This window comes from Ambystoma mexicanum, chromosome 1q (assembly GCF_040938575.1).
Source record: "Ambystoma mexicanum isolate Mex_15411 chromosome 1q, UKY_AmexF1_1, whole genome shotgun sequence".
NCBI classification, from domain to species: domain Eukaryota; kingdom Metazoa; phylum Chordata; class Amphibia; order Caudata; family Ambystomatidae; genus Ambystoma; species Ambystoma mexicanum.
Window position 1 is genome coordinate 217,915,138 of NC_090922.1, and position 19,767 is coordinate 217,934,904.

The window sequence follows — 19,767 nt, forward strand, 5'->3', positions numbered from 1 at the left end:
TACAGCATGCTAAAACTGCAGGTGTTCCTTCATTTACTTGGTCAATTGGGGGTTACAAAGTCTAATATTGCATATGTTTGTGAACCATGCTTATATTTCTCTGGGTGCTGTTTAATGAGGAACAGATTACTGTGGTTAACAAGCTGTATTTGTGATCGTTTTCTATTCTCCTTCCAGAGGGACGTGTCTCTCGTTTAAGATTTGGGCCTATTGTTAGGGGATCGGTATTGAAGGGAAGTTAAAACCTGAAGGTGTGCTTTCCATTTATTGTTTGGGTCACTTGGGAGACTGTTCATGTTCTTTTAAACCAGCCAATTCACAATATAAACCCTTCTAGGGAGTAATGTAGTGCTATATTATTACTTTGTTCATTGACTTGCATCATAGTTGCAGAAAGCACAGTGGAATATAAAACACTAAAAGGTGAAGAAGCTAAAACATTCTGAACATAAAAAAAATTAATTGCGAAGAACATGTATTTATGTAGACACCAATACAAACAATGAGTCACCTTAGAGACTATCAATCAGAGTCCTGTAGATTTGCACAAGCGCGACTGCAATTGCTTTATCATCCCTGAAACGCAGTGAAAAGACATCTGTACCGGTGCTAATCCCATTGCATATGCCCAAACTCTGTTTGCACATGCCCTTAATGAATTTGTGTTTTCTGGCCCGAGGTCTGGTGCAACTGGAATCAACTGAAATGTTTCCAGCAAAGCAAATTCAAGGAATAGCACAAAATGTGCAAAAAGACGTCTGAGGTGATAAATAACCTTCATTACCAAGCAGACAAATACAAATTAGAACAGGCCACAAGCCTTTTAAAGATGTGGCCCATTATACCTCATTCAGGTTTGCAGGATGTTTTAACCAGGTGACAACTAGTTCAGGGGAATTTTCCACCCACCCCAAAATCAGGTGCACAAAATTTGAATTTATTTAATGAACTTCTTTTTAGGAACTTAGGACACCCAATTTAACAATATTGATTCCCTAAAGGCTCCTTCCCCTTTTCGGGACAAGAAACACACAGGGTTGCACAGAAGGTCTAGCTGTTAATACAATAGAAACAGTTGAATCAATTTAAATATTAACAAAATATATACAAATTATTCATCTATGAAATTCCACTTCTATAGTAACTAAAATGAAGAAATATCAATACACTGGTTGCATTACTTTTCTATGTTTCATTTACTTGAATAGTAATCACAGACGTCACCATCTATACATTTGGTTTACACTGAGCGCCCGTCCACTATTAACTGAAAAATCAATGAGTACTCTGAATAAAGCTTTTGTTTGATAAAACAAAAGTGAATGGAAATATCCCTGCCTAAGTCGCTCTTCTTTCCTTTTATGGACAATAGATACCTCTCCCCTTACTCAATGGGCATGTCAGAATTCAAACAGTGTTGTAGAAAACTCGGCTGAAATACGGGCTACTTGACACTCCTACCTATAAATCGCTTATAAAAAGAAAGATTGTCTGTTTAACATGCCTGTTCATTAGATTCCCTTCCTCATTTTCCATGGACATCTTAAAGGCAGGAAATGGGCAGCGGTTAATACCCTTTCCCTTTTACCTTGAGCAGGTCAACACTTATAACATGATTCTGCATGTTGCTGTAACCAGGAAATTACTTCAATCTACATCATTTTTCTAAGTATGCACAGCGTGAGATGATATTTTACTCCCAGAATACTTCTTCTGTGCTTGCTCATTACACAGAGAAGTATACAAGGAATCTCACAGAATGCACACCATAGGACATATTCTATCAATTCTAGAAGCACATACACTTCAGAAATATGTATTAATTTCTCAGCATGTTTCAGACCAATTTACTTACCCCCCCCCCCCTATGTATTTTCATTGATAAAAAAGGCTGGAATTTAATTTGTTCCCCTAGTGCCGCTCCCATCAGGATAATTTCCCCTTCATATTATACTTGCATAGGAATTTCATTTGGCTGTTTTACAGACAGGTTGGCTCCCTCTTAAGGATTGGTTAAATTCTCCACCTCTAGGAACAGGTGGGCATCAGTCAATAAGATGGTGTCAGCTTCCCTCCACCGTCTCGTTCCTTTCTCTCTGTTTTGGACATATCAGTTGTCTCTTCCACTGAAGAAGGCCTGGATCTTTAAATTTAAGTAGGCCTCTCTTATAGTGTGCTGCTGATAATGGGTCCAACTGAAAGCTATCCATTTCCTTCTCATTTCTGTTGTTAAAGATTCTCCTGGCTCTCCTTCATCCCCTCCATCAGCTAGCCAGTGAGTGAGTGAGTCTCCAGAATCTATGGGGTTTGACTTTTATAAAGCGCCCTTTAGAGGTGTGTATAATTTCTCTAATCTAGTTGGCCCATGTATGTGATTGGACAGTGTTCCAAGAGTGGCATCCTCTAAACCACATAGCTCTCAACCATTTGTGTTGCAAAGGTGGGTGAAATTACACGATTTTGTTTTTGGCGGGTGAGACGCCCATTGGAATGAATGGGCGTGCAGGAGGCTTGGCGGGTGAGTCAGCCCTTTACAAGGCGGGTGACACCCGCCAAAAGCGTGTGAGTTGAGAGCTATGAAACCACCCCCTCTGTGCTCAATGGGCATATTAATGAAGAGGGCAACTTCCCTCCTATTTGATGTGATATCATCTTCGAGATGTATACATTAAACTATTGTAGTTTTCTGAAACAGCATGTTCCTCATATGTGATCAAGCTACAAATCAGTACATCAGATTATTCTCACCTAGACTAATCAAATAATGCGACTTTCGTCTCAGAGAAACATGCGATGGATGAGTTTCAGATTTTAATTTTTTCCTTCCAACGCTTTTACACAAAATGAATATTTGCATCTCAGAATAACGGGCTCTCCGACACAGATGCTGGGTTATATGAATCGCAGGTTTCTGTGTGAAATATCCACATTCGCCTAATTTACATAATGAAAGTAACATTTAAAAAAATTATTTACATTCAGCTGATAGAGCTTTTCACCCTGATTATTTTTTTCACAATAATTCTCCATGATATTTCGTTTAAAAGGTACAAGCAAAGTGAATCCAAATGTAAAATTCACATAGGCTTTTTTGTATTATTTTCAAAATATTACATGGCATCTCCAGTTTCTCTGCCCGGTGGCAGAACATCTGGTATCAGCTCCTGAGAATGCTGTTCCTCATCGTGCAATGTCCTTTGAAGTACACAGCTGGCAGGGCCTTTTACGTTTTAGTCTCCCTCCCTTTGAATGATTCCCAGACCTTTGTATCACTTGCGGCAGACTCCCAGTCTCCCAAAGCAGGAAGTTGTTTCCTTCTAGAATAGCCTGGCTGATCTACAGATCAGATTTCAGAGGGAGCCAGAGCTCACCCCTTTCTACATCAAACACATTGTATTTTTAAGGGCGTTTAGCCTAGGCTCAGATGCAGATAGAAGTTGCAAATGAGTACTATTTGTTTTGCTCAGTAAGGCGTGTCTTCCTGAGAACCTACTCCAGACAGAGGCATCAGCTTTTATGGTTTCCGCTTCAAAAACCTTGACTGTAATTTCTTTGGAGCATGCATCACCCCATGTCCTGTAGCTGGTTGAGTGAGTTTTGCAATTTTAGAGTATAGGCATAATGCTGTTCTTTGATTAGGATATGCAGCCTTTCTTCTTTTCTCCATTGCAATCGTCACCTTAAATAGAAGAACATTTTCACATTTTTGCAACCAAATTCCTATCAACAATTATTGTTTATAATCTATAGGGTGGAGGTTCAAATTCTGATTCTTAGCCTTGTAAAGAAAGAAACACCAGCAAGCATCTTGAGTTTTGCTCTGCTAGGAAATGCTGTACTTTTCTTCCCAGTTTGGACTGTTTTTCCATTTAAAAAAAAAAAGTTGCTTGATACTTTAAATAAACTGGAAAGAGTTATTTGTGTGGCTTTTCATTTACTTTGAACATATACTCTGATTGTAGATGGGCTTCTAATGTCACACATTACCTCGCATGTGTCACTTTTTAGATGTTGTCCATAGGCTGCAACTCACATGTTTGTTTTAAAACTGCTGCTTTTCTTTCTTTGCTTACTTTTCATCGGTATAGATTTCCCTACAGGTACCATCCACACCCACCACTAAATGGACTCTCAGTTACAACCTTGTAGTATTTTTCAGTAACAGAATTGACTAATGCTCTGATTACTTACTGATAATCTTAATTACGCCTTGTCCTACGCTTTCTTGTACCAATACTTATGTGCACCACTCCCACCCGAATGCAAACAGCAAAAATGTAATATTGGCATTACTGTAGGGAAGGCAGCTGGCCTTCATTGAAGAAAGGTCTAGGATGAGGAAGGTGGTTGTAGGGGTAATGAACAGGCATGAATCTGCCCAAGAATGATATTTTTAATACCTCACTGTTCCCTCATGGTCTACGACATCCTGGCCTAAAATTACTTCTGCTGTGGCCGCTACCTTCCAACCCACTCTCACATTTTCAACAACGGACAACCACCACCTTGCTTTATTTCAACCAAATAGTAAGCTCAAAAATAAAGGACCACTTCCTGCAAACATTGAAGTGTGGTCCTGTCAAAAATCACTCTGGCATCCATATAACACTCAAAACATCTGACACATACTGAAAAAGGAAATAGAATACATGTAAAAACATGGATGAAACTTTACACCCTGCAAGGCAAGGTTGTCCACCAAAGACATATCCACCACTACAAAGCAGAAATCCATAAAGCAAAGAAATATTACAATTTCTGAACAAATGAATAAAGCACCTCAACTGGAGAAAGGACTTTACAAAATCAGTAATGAGATGAGAACCCTGCATCCTGCAGCAAAGTACCTTACCCTACCTAAAAACTATGTGATGATATCACCAACCATCTAAGAAGCAAACTGCTAAACACATAGAAAGTCACAAGTGTAGCAATAAGGAACCACATTGAAAGCAATATTCAATCCCTGGTCAATAACATTCAGCCTCCAACCCCACTGATGAACAGCTTTAGATCAATATCTGAACCAAACTTATACAAATTGGTGAAACGTAGCAAAAAAATGCATCTCTCTGATTGACCACTACCCCCAAATATCAGTAACACCAGCTTTGTAATTTCGCAAATTAATTAACTGCTCGCTCAATACCCAAATTGTACCAAGTGTTTTCAAGACTGCCTATGTCGAACCACTTCTAAAGCAACACCGCTGGAGACCCAGAGAACCATTCCAACTTCCGTCCCATCTTCAACATACCCTACCCAGCCACAATTCTATAGAGCTATGTGTACAGTCAAATCTTGGAGCATGTAGAGTGTAATAACTTACTACATTGCTCACAAGTTGGTTTTAGAATTATGAGAGGCACCAAATCAGCACTTCATTCCATTTGGGACATCCTCAAAATCGCAGCGGACAACAGCATCACCTTGGCGCTTGTACACCTCAACATTTCAGCACCCTTCTACACTCTTAACTAGAGTACAATAACTAGATGACCTGAAGGAACCGGACTTCACAACAGAACAATACAATGAATGAGATTGTTCCTAATGGACATAACAGAAATTACCAGGCAACCCCCATTTGGTTCGAACCCACGGCCCATTACCTGTGGAGTCGTCCAGTGATCAAGCCTCTCAAAGCTCCTCTTCAACATCTATATGACCCCATTGATGAAGCTCATAAACAAAAGCTTATGTGCTCACTTGTTACAACTGTGCAGATAACATGAAAATCATAGACAGAATGACAGACAATGGAAACTCCAGCACCGCCCTCAGTAACTGCCTCAGGTGAATAAATGAACAAAGGATGGGTAACTACCTAAAACTCTACCGAGACAAAACAGAAATAATAGTAATCTCCCCTCATGCCGCACATGAAAAACCTCTACAATTGCTTTTGGAAATGGGTAACTGCCCTAAACTATCAAAAGTGATTATGAACCTAGACATATTGATGGACAACAGAGTCACACTGGAAACTCAAGTCAACGCAACCGTCAAAACGTGCTTCTACCACTTCTGCTCTATCTGACAGATTATGCCCTACTTCTCCTTTGCAGACCGAATGCTGTCCATCATCTCCCGGATTCTTAAAAGAATCAACTACGCAAACAGCATTTCTCTAGGAGTGCCAGACTATTGTACAAAAAAACTTCAATGGATCCAAAACACAGCAGCCAGACTCCTATGCAGACTCAACAGGAGGGAACATATAACACCGTCTCTCAGGGCACCCCGCTGGATACCAATTAAAAAAACAACACATTTTAGGCCCCTCAGCATCATCCACAGAGCATCTAAATGTCAAGGAGCAGAAATCCTCCAAAACAAAATCTCATTCTGCCAACCAACCAGAGACCTAAGTGCGAAAAACAACTTACTCCAAACCAGAAGATTTTGCAGAGAAAGATACAGAGTCCCAGTTTTTCCACTTTGGTTCCCAAACACTGGAATGTTCTACCAAGGGAAACCCCCACCCTAAAGGACTACATGAAATTCAGGAAAAGTCTAAAAACCTGCATCTTCAATGCCTAACAGAACAAATGTTTAACTTACACCCATCAAGCAGAGAAAATGACACATCTTAATAGTCTGACTTTCATGCACAGACACAACCCAAGGCTACAGCATTAAAGAAACTAAAACATTGTCATGATCTCTGCTTCCAAAAGGTCAGGGTTTTCCCAACTCCCTTGGAAGCAGATCCATAACCCAGGTTCCGAGTGCCAACCAGTCCCAATTGGGACCTTTTGGACCCAGTCCTGGCGCCAGTGGCACCAGGCTCATAAATATGCCCAGTCCCAGCGCTGGAAGCGCCGGGCTCATAATGCTTGGGTGGACTTACCTGCAGCAGACCATGCTGCTTACTTGCCTGCCAGTTGAGCCTCTGATCCTCTTCTGTTTGGAACTACTTTTCCTGTTGGGTGGGGCAGGAGCCACTCCCTAGGTTCAGAACACTGGAACTCTTCTGGAAAGCAGGAACTCTTTTCTTACCTAGGCGTGGCTGTGGAAGGAGACACCTAAGCACTACAGAAGGCTATTTAAACCACACCCGATGGATGAATCTTGCTTTGCGTTATTCTGCATCCTCTGCAGCAGAACGCTCATCGTGTCTTCTGCATCTGATCCTGGGCCTAAGGAAAAAGGCTTACCATCCTGAATCCAGTCTTCAGCAACACCTATAAAGACAAGAAAGAACAGGTTAGCATTACGGTCTTCAGTGACAGCACTTCACTTACCTGGTCCATCGGCTGTCACCAACGCCTCGCGCTGCATTCCGGCATCTGAAAGACAAAGGCTTACCTACTCTTCGTGCGCTCCGGAGGTCTTCGCACTGCATTCCGGCATCTGAAACACAAAAGCTTACCAACTCTTCGCACGCTCCGGAGGCCTTCGGCGCTGCATCCCGCATCTGAAAGACAAAACAAAGTGCGTTTAAAGACATTGGGGAACTTTAATACTCACGTGCCATTACTCCTTTCCACATCTAACCCAGTGGGTATTCCGGCACCCTGCAGCCGCTCCGAACTTGTACCTGCAAAATAAAAAGACAGTTAGAGCGCATCGTGAAGCAGGCAACAAGCACTTACTTACGTGCTTCCAGGCGCTTCTATTCATCACACGGGCTCCATCTTCAACTCACTTCAGCCCGTCATCCGCCATCGCCGGAACCCTGCAAAATAAGAGACATCATTACTAAAGACTTTTAAAGACATTAGAATTACTCGAAACTTACCGTTCGTGCAGTAAACGACGGACAGCAGTCCTCTGAAGTCAAGAGGCCTGCTCCCCTTATCCAGTGAAGAAACTGGTTACAGCACCCTGCCCCGAGGCAGATGGAGAGCACGGCGTTCACTTACCTAAGGTGAGAGCGTTAACCTTTGGGGTTCTACAGGAGAAGAATCCCATATTTTCTATCTGCAGACATCTTACCCTTCGAGTCAGACATACAGTGCACAGAGGTCCAGCCCAAAGAGCCAGCCGTGTGTTACACATCACCTTTGAAGATACGGTATACGCCCAGTCAAGACCGGCGCCTCTACGGGAATCAGGTGAGCGTTACAAACATATGGAAGTCATCACATCAAGGCACTTCAAAAACACTAAGAGAACACCTTCCCTGTCTCCCGGAGTATCTAAATCTCAAAACAGGACATCTCAGGCATCTACCACTAAAGCCAAACACCTCTCACCATAATGCAACCAACAGTAAGACCAATAATTTGAAATCCCTACATGAACCCAAAGAACACACTACACATTTCGATTAAGCCTCAATTGCTCTCCACCTTAATCAACATACAGAAACTCAAACAAGCCACTTGCACAAGACTTTAAAAAAGACCCTCTCGCCAGACTTCACAAACGTACACCTCTAACTACAACATGGCGCCCATCTCTCCATGTTTCCTCTGCCTGTAATCCATACCCATCCTGCACTAGAACCACTTGGTAAGTAGTGCTAGGGCCTGGTTGGTGCTTTGTGTGTTTTACATTCATTTGCAATCCGTTTTTTGGCTTGGTTTGGGGACCTTTGGAATGACATGTGTGTATTTTTGAATCCGTCGTTTTTTGGGTTGGTTGGTGGTTTTCTTAGGGGTTTATTTCGTTTTCTCCTTGGATTTCCAATCCGTTTCGTGAGCTGGTCAGCATCTAGAGTGCCCTGTCTTTGTGTTGTAGTACTTTGTTTCTGGCTTTTTCCTTTCCCCCACCGAACCCCTTAGCAATTGGCTTAGGCAGTCAGGTGTCTCTTAGCTTTTGTCCTGGCAGCCATCTCTCCCTTCTTCCTCTGCCTTCTCCCATCCACCTTCATCCTTTCTCTGGCCCTCCTTCCCCAACTCCCTCTGCCCACCCATGTGGTTCTCATTAGTCTGTGTCCCCCTATGTTACCGGAAAACTGCATTGCAGAGGCCCTCCCACAGCAGCCCTCCCACAGCAGCCTTGCCCGGGCAGCAGGATAAGGCCCAGAGACAAAGGGCAGCTCCCTCCTAAGCAGCTCCACTCCTTGTTTGCCCTGGTTCGCCTGGGACGCCTAACGCAAACTGCCTACAGTGACTGATGAGGTAAGTGTGTTGTGGGCGGGGAGTGCAGCCATTACTGTACTCCAGTAAAACCCCACAACTCTTACTACCTAATATCTTACACTGACATGCACCTAGCATAGTTGTGTAACTGGTATTCACTGTTCTTCGAAATTGAAAGTTAACTCAAGGTGTTTTTCCATTGCTCTGCCAAAGTTGATTCTAGGTGGTTTTCTATTGCTGCACCAAAGTTAAATCTAGGTGGTCCTTCGACACCCTGTAGTTAGCCACTGTGTTTAGCCCCATAGTAAGCTTGTGTTGAACTGTGCTGCACCCTATAGCTGGCCACTGTATTGAATGGTGCTGTACCTCTGTGTTGTACTTTGCTGCACCCTATAGTTCGCCATTGTGCTGAACAGTGCTACATCCTATAGTTAGTCACAGTGTCAAACTATGCTACACGCTATAGCTAGCCACTATGTTGAACTCTGCTGTGCTCTATAGTTTGCCAATGTGCTGAACTGTGTTGCATCTTATAGTTAGCCACTGTGTTTCACCCCATACTTAGCTTTTGTAGAACTATGCTGGGCCCTATTGTTAGCCACTGTGTTTCAACACTTACACCTACAAAGCTTACACGCACACAGAGCTTGAGGTACTTCCAATCCTCAAAACAAAGCACTATAATCTTGCCTTTCCCTCTCCTCCAAAATACCCAAGCATATCCACTGTCCTTTAGATCCACCAGAGTTTCCTGGAGACCATGCAAATGGCATGGCAGCTGTGCATGGTACACATCCTAATAACAACATAACCTAGAGAAAGCACCCTAAACCTGAAATTTTAGAGAGAGAACAGGAAATGTTCATTTCGGGAGTAAACGTTTCCCAGTGCGGAACCACCTCCTGTCTGTCTGAAGTGGCAGGAAATGTGGTTCTCTGCAGGCATGATCAAGGTAAAGTGAGGACAGAGCAGAAGAGTGCCTCTTCAGGCATGGCTCCACATGGAATTCCAAGTCTTAAAATCACTGGCTGCACATGTGAGCAAATGGGTCACAATTGCAGTCCCTTATGAATTTCACTGTTGTACAGTAAGGGGCAGGAGGAGAGCTTGGGCACTAAAAATACCAACACCCTGAAAGAAATGAATCTAGTCTACGACTTACCGCAGCACTACCAGGATAACTGTGCTACAAGACCACCATTACTGTGATGCTAGTAGTGTAACATAACAAAAAGATGTTTGCAGAAATGTGCATTCAATATTGAGTTTTGATTAAGTGAGAGGAACTATGTTTAGTTAAACCAAGTGGTAATCATCCCACATGGCACCCCATAACAGGGGAACATCAAAGACAGTTGTCTTTGATGTTCCCCTGTTATGGGATGCCACTTCGGATGATGTCTCAGAATGAGCACACTTCGTCGATTCACATAGTATCCACATGCTTTTGTTAGAAACATGATTATGTTCCAAACACTTCTTTGAGGCTAACCATGAAGGTTATTTCTGTAGTGAAAATATTTTCTTCCAAATTGGCAGACCAAGAAATATGTTTCAGCTCATCCATGTTGTTTCCACACTTTCTGTGTTAGGTTCTGTGGTCATATCCACATGTGACTATGTTAACCCATTCTAAGCTACTCAAAAAACCCTTCAAAACAGGTAATCACCCCATTGCTGGGTTGAAGAAAATTAACCATATATACCTTTGCTTATTTCTAGTGGAAGCCAAGGTAATATTTATAGATCCCTGATCACATAAATGCCCGCCCAGAGAAGCCCAATGCCACCGTATGTTTATATATCCCTCAATGATCTCTAAATCAGTACCATTCAAAAGAGCCTAAATGGGCAGTCCAGCACCGAAATTCTATGGCAATTCCCTTCTGAACAAGAGTACCAACAGCAACCCCATATACCCGTTTCAGCCTTGTTGGGCCTCATCAGTGAGGTAGAGCTGTGCCTCTCTGAGCACACTGAGCAGGGAGTCCACGTCTGGATGACCCTAGGAAACTTAGGGTGACTAAACGGGGGGATAGCTCAGCAGCAACGTGTTCGCTTTGGAAGCAAGATGACACGAAGTAACACAGGTTCGATCCGCGGGGCTGCGCTTAGACACCTCTGGGTTTTTAAGCGCATTATAAAATACGCAACTAAGACAAAAACAATTACGCAAAAAAAAAATATTCCTGTAACAGCGCCTTGATGCCCGCGGGCTGTGTGAGCGCTTTAAAAATGCAAATAAAATAAACTGAAGTCCCTTGAACAATCAAAAAATATTCCATAGGCGCCCCTCTGCGAGAACGAACAAGGCCCAAAAAGGTGTATGGGGTTGCTGTTTGTACTCTTGTTCAGAAGATAATTGCCATAGCATTTCGGTGCTGGACTTCCCATGTGGGCGGGACAAAGACTGATATGCAAATGGGTAATCCCACGTGTGAAAGGTACATTGAGCCAAAAGAACAGGTCAATGGGCCGTGTTCGTTCTCGCAGAGGGGCGCATATGGACTATTTTTTGATTATTCAAGGGACTTAGGTTTAGTCACCCTAAGTTTCCTAGGGTCATCCAGACCTGGACCCCTTGCTCACTGTGCTAAAATGTGGCTGCGGACTCTAGAGTGGGTACCATCCCAGAGAACAGCCCATTTTTGGCATGTTCGTTCTCATAGAGGGGTGCCCATGACACATTTTTCGATTTTTAACAATAGTATAAACACTGCCTAAGCATCCGCCAACTTCCTCCTATCTATAACACTGAGCAACAATGACCCAGGCACCCCTAGGAAAGAAGAACTACAAGCCAGACCCAAAACCTACTTTGTTTCACACTACCTCTCCACCTGCGACACACCCGGCACACTTCATGGGGCACACCAGAATAAACAACTCGGGGAAATGGATAAATGTGAACAAACATCAGAACAATGAAAATGCCCCACAGTCAACCTTACATTAGACCAGCCTGAAGATTACAATTTAAAATCAACAACTTAGGATCTTTGGCCCACTAATCAGAGCACAGATACCAGAGACCACATGATCTTCAGAAGAAACCTCAACCTATATACCCCTTTCTTTACCACAGATGACCCAACAACCACATTCTTTCTAGAATCAGATGAAATGAACAACCCTAACCTATGGGAATTCTTTAATAATGAAACATTTGACTGGACGCACCAGCCCACCCCAAAGATGAATCAATATTTTGACAACTTGTAATACAGCTCGCACATAGAACTTGGAATCAACACAGGGCAATCCAATGACACTGACACTGGACCCAGGGGCAGGAGACCAGTCTGATCAACACCCGCTCCATCTCTAAGCACAGAACAGAGATTCATAAAATTCTTAGGTATGAGGAACTGACATGCTCTTTATAACAAAAACCTGGATGTCCGATAACTGTTGGGTAAAAACACACACATCCATCCCCAACGACCTGAAACTTATCTAAATCAACTTAATGGTAAAGGAGGAGGAACTATCATCTTGGCTTATAGAGAACACCTCAATATTTCAATTCAAACCCCACGCACTTCCCAGGCTGTGGAGGTTGCCTGGTATACATCACGCTCAACCACCAAACCAGCCTCTCATTCCTAGTTATTTACAGAGCACCATCATGAAACCCATCCATCTCAGAAAACTTTGCAGAAATAATTGCTAACCGAGCGATACCACACAAACATCTAACAGTCCTTTGAGGCTTTACCATTTGGCTAGACAAGCAATCAGAATCAGCACCAAAAAGCTTGAGCACTTACATGGAGAGATTTTATCTCACCCTCTGACGAAAAAAGACTTCAGCATGTTGGTTCGCAACCCACCTTCGCAAACTGAAAAAAAGACATCAAATATTTCAAAAAGGCATGGTCGCCTAACAAAGACACATCTGCCACTACAAAGTTGCTATTCCGAACAAATCCATAATACAGTAATGCACCCCATTCAAAGGACTTTAACAAAATCATCAATGAGATGAGACCCCTGCTTCCTAGAGTATGTTCACTTATCCAACAACAATGCAATGAAATAACCAACCTTTTCAGAAGCAAAGTACTCAACAAACAGCATCCATGCATGCACCAACAAGTAACAGGACTGGGAGCAACATTTAAACCCTGCTCATTGACAATTAGCCCACAACCCCAGCAATGATCAGCTTTAAACCAATATCCCAAACACAATTCTGCAAATTGGTGAAATTTAGTAACAACGCCAGCTCTCCAATTGACCTCTATCCCCCAAACATCAACACAGAGATCCTTAAGAAGAATAAACAGCTATCTTTACAAATTGATGAACAGCTTACTTGAAACGGGAATTGTACCAAACTCCTTCAAGGCTGCCTATATCAAACAACTTCTAAAAAACAATGCTGAAGGCCCAAAAGACCCCTAAGACTCTTGTCCTGTTTCAAACATACCGTAACCAGCCAGAATCCTAGAGAGCTATACATGCAGCCAAGTCCTGGAGCATGTAGAGTCTAATAACCTGCTAGATTAAATATATTATACACAAGTCAGGTTTAGACCAATGAAAACTGCAGCGGATGACAACATCACCTCTGTACTCCGACTCCTCAACATCACTTGTGGCGTTTGACATTGTTAACCTTAGTACACTAATTCAAAGGCTGGAAGAACCCGGACTCCAGAACGCAACTCTTCTATGGATGAGAATATTACTAACGGACAGAACAGAAATCACCTCACTCCCCACGTTCAGAACAAACTCACGACCATTAGCTGTGGGGTTCCCTGAGGAGCAACCCTCTTGCCTCTCCTCTTCAACATCGATATGCACGCTTTAACGAACACTATAAAAACGTATGGGCTCACCTGTTACAACTATGCTGATGACACACAAATCATGTAAAATCACCAACAACAGGAACTCAGGCACCACTCCCAGCAACTGCGACGCACAAATAAGTGAATGGATGACAGCCAACCACCCTAAATCAAACCCAAACAAAAAAATAAATAATCATAGTCTCACCTCACACCACTTTTCAAACACCTCTACCATGGCCTCCAAAAATGGGCAATAGCCCTAAACTATCTAAATATATCAAGAACCTAGGCATATTAATGGTCAACAGGCTCATGCTGGAACCACAAGTAAATCTTTCTAAATCTGTCTTCCTCTACTCTACTCTGCAACTCATCCAAAAGAGGACTGCGAGACTTGTTCTTGGCCTCAAGCCCAGGGATCGCATCTCTCCAGGACTGAAATCTCTGCACTGGCTCCCAGTGGCAGCGAGAATTAAGTTCAAAACCCTCTGCATTGTCCACAAGGCCTTCTGGGGCCTGGGAGCTCAATACCTTCATCTCTCTCTTCCTAAAGATCGTCCTTCTCAAGCTCTTCATTCATCTGCCTCCAACTCCCTCAGTGTTAGTCGATTCTCCAAGCAGCGAGTTGGCGGTAGATCTCTTTCTTCTGCTGCGGCCTCCCTCTTGAACAACCTCCCTGCCTCTCTGAAACTTGAGGAGAACCATCTCCAGTCGCGGAAGCACCGCAAGACCTTCCTCTTTGCTTCTGCTTTCTCTCCTCCTCTCCCCTGCTGAACTCCTGGCTGAATCTGAAACTGTACTGATTTACCTGGCTACCCTCTGATCTCGGGCCCAGGACCCCCACCAGTTGCACACCTGCACTGCCCCCCTGGCAACCCTTGGATTTAGGGACTGTTTCTATATCCCTACAACCCCTGATAGCACTTGACACCTGATGTCTGCACTTACCCTTGCACTTGCCACCGACTGGCTGCACTTCTATTTATTCTATTTATTTATTTATTGTTCTATATTTATTTCACTGTCATCCTATATACTGCACTGCCCCCTCCCCTTCCCCCTGCACTTGCGCAATCTCAATGTCACCTGGCCTAGTAAGAGCGCTGTCTCTGTCTTCCCTCTGTTTCCCCTCCCTTGCCTCATCGTGCCTTGAAACACTTGTCTATAGACGCGTTATAAATGCCATATCATATCATATCATATCATAAACATAATAGTCACAAAGTGCTTCCACAATCACCCCTCTATCCAATGAATTATGCCAGATCCCTCCTTTGCACAGAGTACTGGCTGTCATCTCGCTGATTCTCTCAAGAATTGACTACGCAAACAGCATTTATCTAGGTATGCAAAACTGCCTCACAAAAAACTTGAACTGATCCAAAAAACAGCATCTAGACTACTACATAAATCCAACAGAAGGGAAAACAGCACGGACTATCAGACGCAGATGCAGCCATAGGGAACGTCATACTGGCCCCTCACCATCTGCATAGGACCTGTGTGTCTGGAGAACATCACGTTAAGGCACCAAAGAAAAACCTATGTGAATGCCTTTCTTTCCTCCCAGAATATCTTAAAGGAATGGTTGGCCAAAAACATTTTATTTCAAAAATAGACAGGCAACATAAAAAAAAAACGATTGGCGTTTTTTTTTTTTCGAAGTCCCTATGTAATATTTTGAGCAATTCAAGCTCAAAGATAGCACATGGGGGCATCCATTTTGTGAAATGGATGCCCGCCGCTGTGCTCGCTGTGGCTTTTGCGGCACTAATGAAAGAAAAGCCAGCCAGCTACCACTGGGTGGCTTTTCCTTCATTGGTGCTGTACGCGGAGGACGGGGACCAGAGACTACAGGCAGAAAAGCTGCAGCTGCATCTCGGTAAGTGCTATTTTTTTAATAAAAAGAAACACTAGCTGCATTTTTTTTTCTAAGTTTTCCGGGCTGGAGGAGCCCGGAAAACTTAGAAATAAAACCGCAGCTTTAAAAACATAGTATTTATGTTTGCGGTAGCTTTTGAAGCGACCGCAAACATAAATACAACGTTATTGTGTTTGAAAACACTGCAGTTTTTCTTTCTAGGTTTCTCAGGCTCCTCCGGCTCGGAGGAGCCTGAGAAACTCAGAAAGAAAAACCGCAGCGTTTTCAAACACAACCTCGTTGTGTTTCTGCCTGCCGTGGCTATCACTTTGGGTCTCCGGTGCTCCCCCATGGGAGCACCGGAGACCCAAAGTGAAAGCAAAGGCAGGCAGAAACACAACACGGTTGTGTTTACATGCCGCTGTGTTTCTGCCTAAATCTACTTTCCCATTTGGGGCTCTAGGGCTCCCCGTGGGGAGCCCTAAAGCCCCAAATGGGAAAGCAGATTTAGGCAGAAACACTACGCGGTTGTTTTCCGCAATGCTAAATGCTGCAGTGTTTCTGGCAGCCTGAGAAACTTAGAAAGAAAAAACGCAGTGTTTTCAAACACAATAACTTTGTATTTAGGTTTGCGGTCGCTTCAAAAGCGACCGCAAACATAAATACAACGTTTTTAAAGCTGCGGTTTTATTTCTCCTACAGCCCGGAAAACCTAGAAAAAAAAACGCAGCTAGTGCTTATTTAAAAAAAAATAAATAAATAGCACTTACCGTGATGCAGCTGCAGCTTTTCTGCCTGTAGTCTCCGGTCCGCGTCCTCCAAGTCCCGGCACCAATGAAGGAAAAGCCACCCAGTGGTAGCTTTTGTTTACTACAGCTGGCTGATTTTTCCTTCATTAGTGCCGCAAAAACCAGCACAGGCGGGCAGCCATTTCAAAAAATGGATGCGCCCATGTGCTTGCTTTTTCAATTTTTGAGCTTGAATTGCTCCAAATTTTACATAGGGACTTCGAAAAAAAAAAAACGCCAATCGTTTTTTTTTTATGTTGCCTATCTATTTTTGAAATAAACATTTTTGGGCGAACCATTCCTTTAATCTGAACAAAGGACTTCTACGGATTCTATGTGCATCGACACCCAAAGTTAAACACCTCTCCCAATAATGCAGCCAACAACAGGATCAATATTTTGAGCACTACCCCATGAACACTCCCTGCCTCTTCACTAACCCTCAATTTCTTTCCACCTTACTCACCAAAATCACACGCAAAAGGCACAGCTTTAAAAAAAGACCCCCGCCCCAGTCTTCAATCACCAACTTAAACATCTAACTACAACTGACATACCCAGAACCTAACCAACACATGCCCACACTAAGCACGGGGCCGTCACCACCAGACTCAAAGCATTTGATGCTTCCAACACTCCCAGAAAATAGGCAAGCACACAGAGCTCAGGGTACCTAAGGCCTGCAACCTCAACATAATGCACTGCAATCTAGCATTTTCCTTTCCTCCCAACTAACCAAACCCACCCACTCTCTTGCAGATCCACCAGAGCACCTGGAAACCATGCAAATGGCACCCATGTGTGGTACAAATCCTAATAACATGGCATAATGTTCACTACAGGGTCTAATCAGTCTTCTTAATCCTTCCCTTAGCCTCCCATATGAGAGCAAGATGAGAAGGTAGAGATATCTGGCGCACTAGACTATTCTACACATCTGTAGTGATTAGTGCACCTACTGTTCATGTATAAATGGGTTGAAAATATTGTCAAATTCTTTAACGCATATACACTTGGTTACAAAACATGCAGATGTAGGTGGGGGGCTTCTCTCGATAAATAAAGTCATAGGAATGTTTGATCCCTAGTTGTACTCACTGTGCATTGTTCTAGTCATGGAGATAATCTATTTACTGTTCCCTTTCTTCAACAGGGCAAGTCTAGGTATGCAACCAAAGCCACACCCGCCATGCTGCTGATGAGACAACGAGCCCATCCTAATGAGGAGAACAGGCCACGAGAACAGCCACTCTACTACAATACAGGGTACAAGTCTTCAAATGCGTATTCCCCACTCCGGCTGCAGGGACAACTCCTCCATGGGTTGCCTAGTGCCACCCTAGCCAGGCCTTGGATAAGCCCAGGCCAACATATAAGATCAAATCACTACTGATCCTTTGCAGTTGGAGTTGTTTGGAGTTTGTGTTTAAATGGCTCAAAGGGCCATAGGCAATCAACAAAAGATTCACAGCCTGAAAATCACCACAAAGAGAAGACCAGCAGCAGAACACAGCCAATCTTACATGCATGGTTGCGATGGAAGGTCATGAATGTTATGCAGAAAGCATACTAAGAAGAATATGCATTTCTCAGTGGTCTTTTTGGCAATACCCTGGCTTTAACAGGGGTTCTTTCTTGGGTGCAACTTGGATGTATCCAGAGGTAAACAAGATCCGTTCTGGAGAACATTATGGAAACATGGGTTGCTCATGGCGTTCCATAGGTACCCCTCTAACCTGCACCATCCCCCTCCGATCCGCCTGTTTGTTAATGCATTATAGGTTAGATGTGTGCTTTATTTCTGAAAAATAACTTGATGAATCATTATATATGATAAAATATCCCTTGCCTTATTATTTGGGATATAATAGGAAACCTCAGAAGACCATTGGAACAAGCCTTTGCTTCCACTGGAGATGGGTGGGCAGGTTAATTGCAATGACCCAGAGCTGAGTGGAAGTGCCTAGTGATTGATCTACTGTAGATCCAACTGGATTATTACGTCGTTGCTGTTTAACCAAGAGCATCTGGGTACTTTACTAGAAGGAGCAAGAGTTGGCGGACAGTACGCTAAAAGTAGGCAACTTTAAACCTGCAAAGTTTGGGGTCTATGGCAGCATGATTACTGGTTTAATTTATGTATTTGTGGGAGGGGGCGACTTTAAAAATGGCTGTACAACAGACTGGTTTGAACTAGATGTTCATCGAAGGTTAATTGAACCTTGATAAACACAAGCTTTTGGTCCCTCTCATAGACTCATTCGGGTATGGCTTTTGTGGTGGTCTAGGCTGGGGTAGGAGTTGATTATTTTATTTTTTCTTAGATTTGATGTGTTTGAATTTACAGGCAGAAATCTGAGCCTTGAAATGGAGAGCACTTGAATATCTGGGGAAAATAATACATATTCTGGAGGTGTAATTTATTACCCACTTGATATGCGTGTACTTTTTTACATCAGCTGAGCTTCCTTTTCATTCTAAAGGGATAACTGGCACGTTGAAGGTCAGATACTGGATTCTGTTTCTACACATTATTTTTTTTTATTGATCTGATGTCGTCAGAATGTGATCGGGGATTGCGCTGCGGTGTGGGAATCAGATTGATGGCTTTATATGGAATATCCCCACTGGATTATATATCCCCACATAGGTGCTGGAGCAACAGGCTAACCACATGGCTTAGTCACTGGGCCATGCCACAAAAAAAAACAAGATGTTGTTGCTGACCTTTCTGGAAAAGTATTTTTCTTTTTTTATTTCAATGTCAATAGCCATTTCTCTGTGAACAGAAATCCTCACGGACTTACATTGAAGTGGGAATGTAGATATTTTTTTAATGTATATATTTAACTCTATTTTAATAAAAAATAAATGTACACTGTATTATGGCTGCACAAAATAAACTCACAGTTCAAAGACCTCACAAATAGGACTCTTCTAAGACTTTCTTTTTGATGTCACCCAAATGGGTCGTTGACAATCTGAACTCAAGGCATGATATATGCTGTGGCGTATGGTGAAGGCTTCCATATCTGTGTTGTTTGTGTACGCCATGTTGCTCATTTTCTTATTGGCCTAGAGGGAACGCCGATAGTAATCTACTGACAAAGACACTGGGCCTCATTACAACTCTGGCGGTAGCCGTGCCGGTAAAAACGGCAAGATGCCACCAGAGTTGTGATCAGTTCCGGCGCCTGGCTCCACGGAAACACTGCAGGATTATGACCCTGGTGTTCCTGGAAGTCAGGCGCCGGAAAAATGTAAATCCCCATTCCCATTTGAGT

At 43.1% G+C, this 19,767-nt stretch overlaps 1 protein-coding gene across 2 annotated transcripts in view; it reads left to right on the forward strand.

Moving 5' to 3' along the window:
* FAM83E (family with sequence similarity 83 member E) overlaps positions 1-19,410 on the forward strand; it is a 552,552-nt gene extending 533,142 nt beyond the window's left edge. For both annotated transcript variants that reach the window (XM_069637444.1, XM_069637436.1), the window contains exon 6: positions 17,637-19,410. In XM_069637444.1, coding sequence (XP_069493545.1) covers positions 17,637-17,876 — 240 coding nt within the window. In that variant the 3' untranslated portion in view covers positions 17,877-19,410. The remainder of the gene's footprint in view (positions 1-17,636) is intronic.
* The last annotated feature ends 357 nt before the right edge of the window (positions 19,411-19,767 follow it).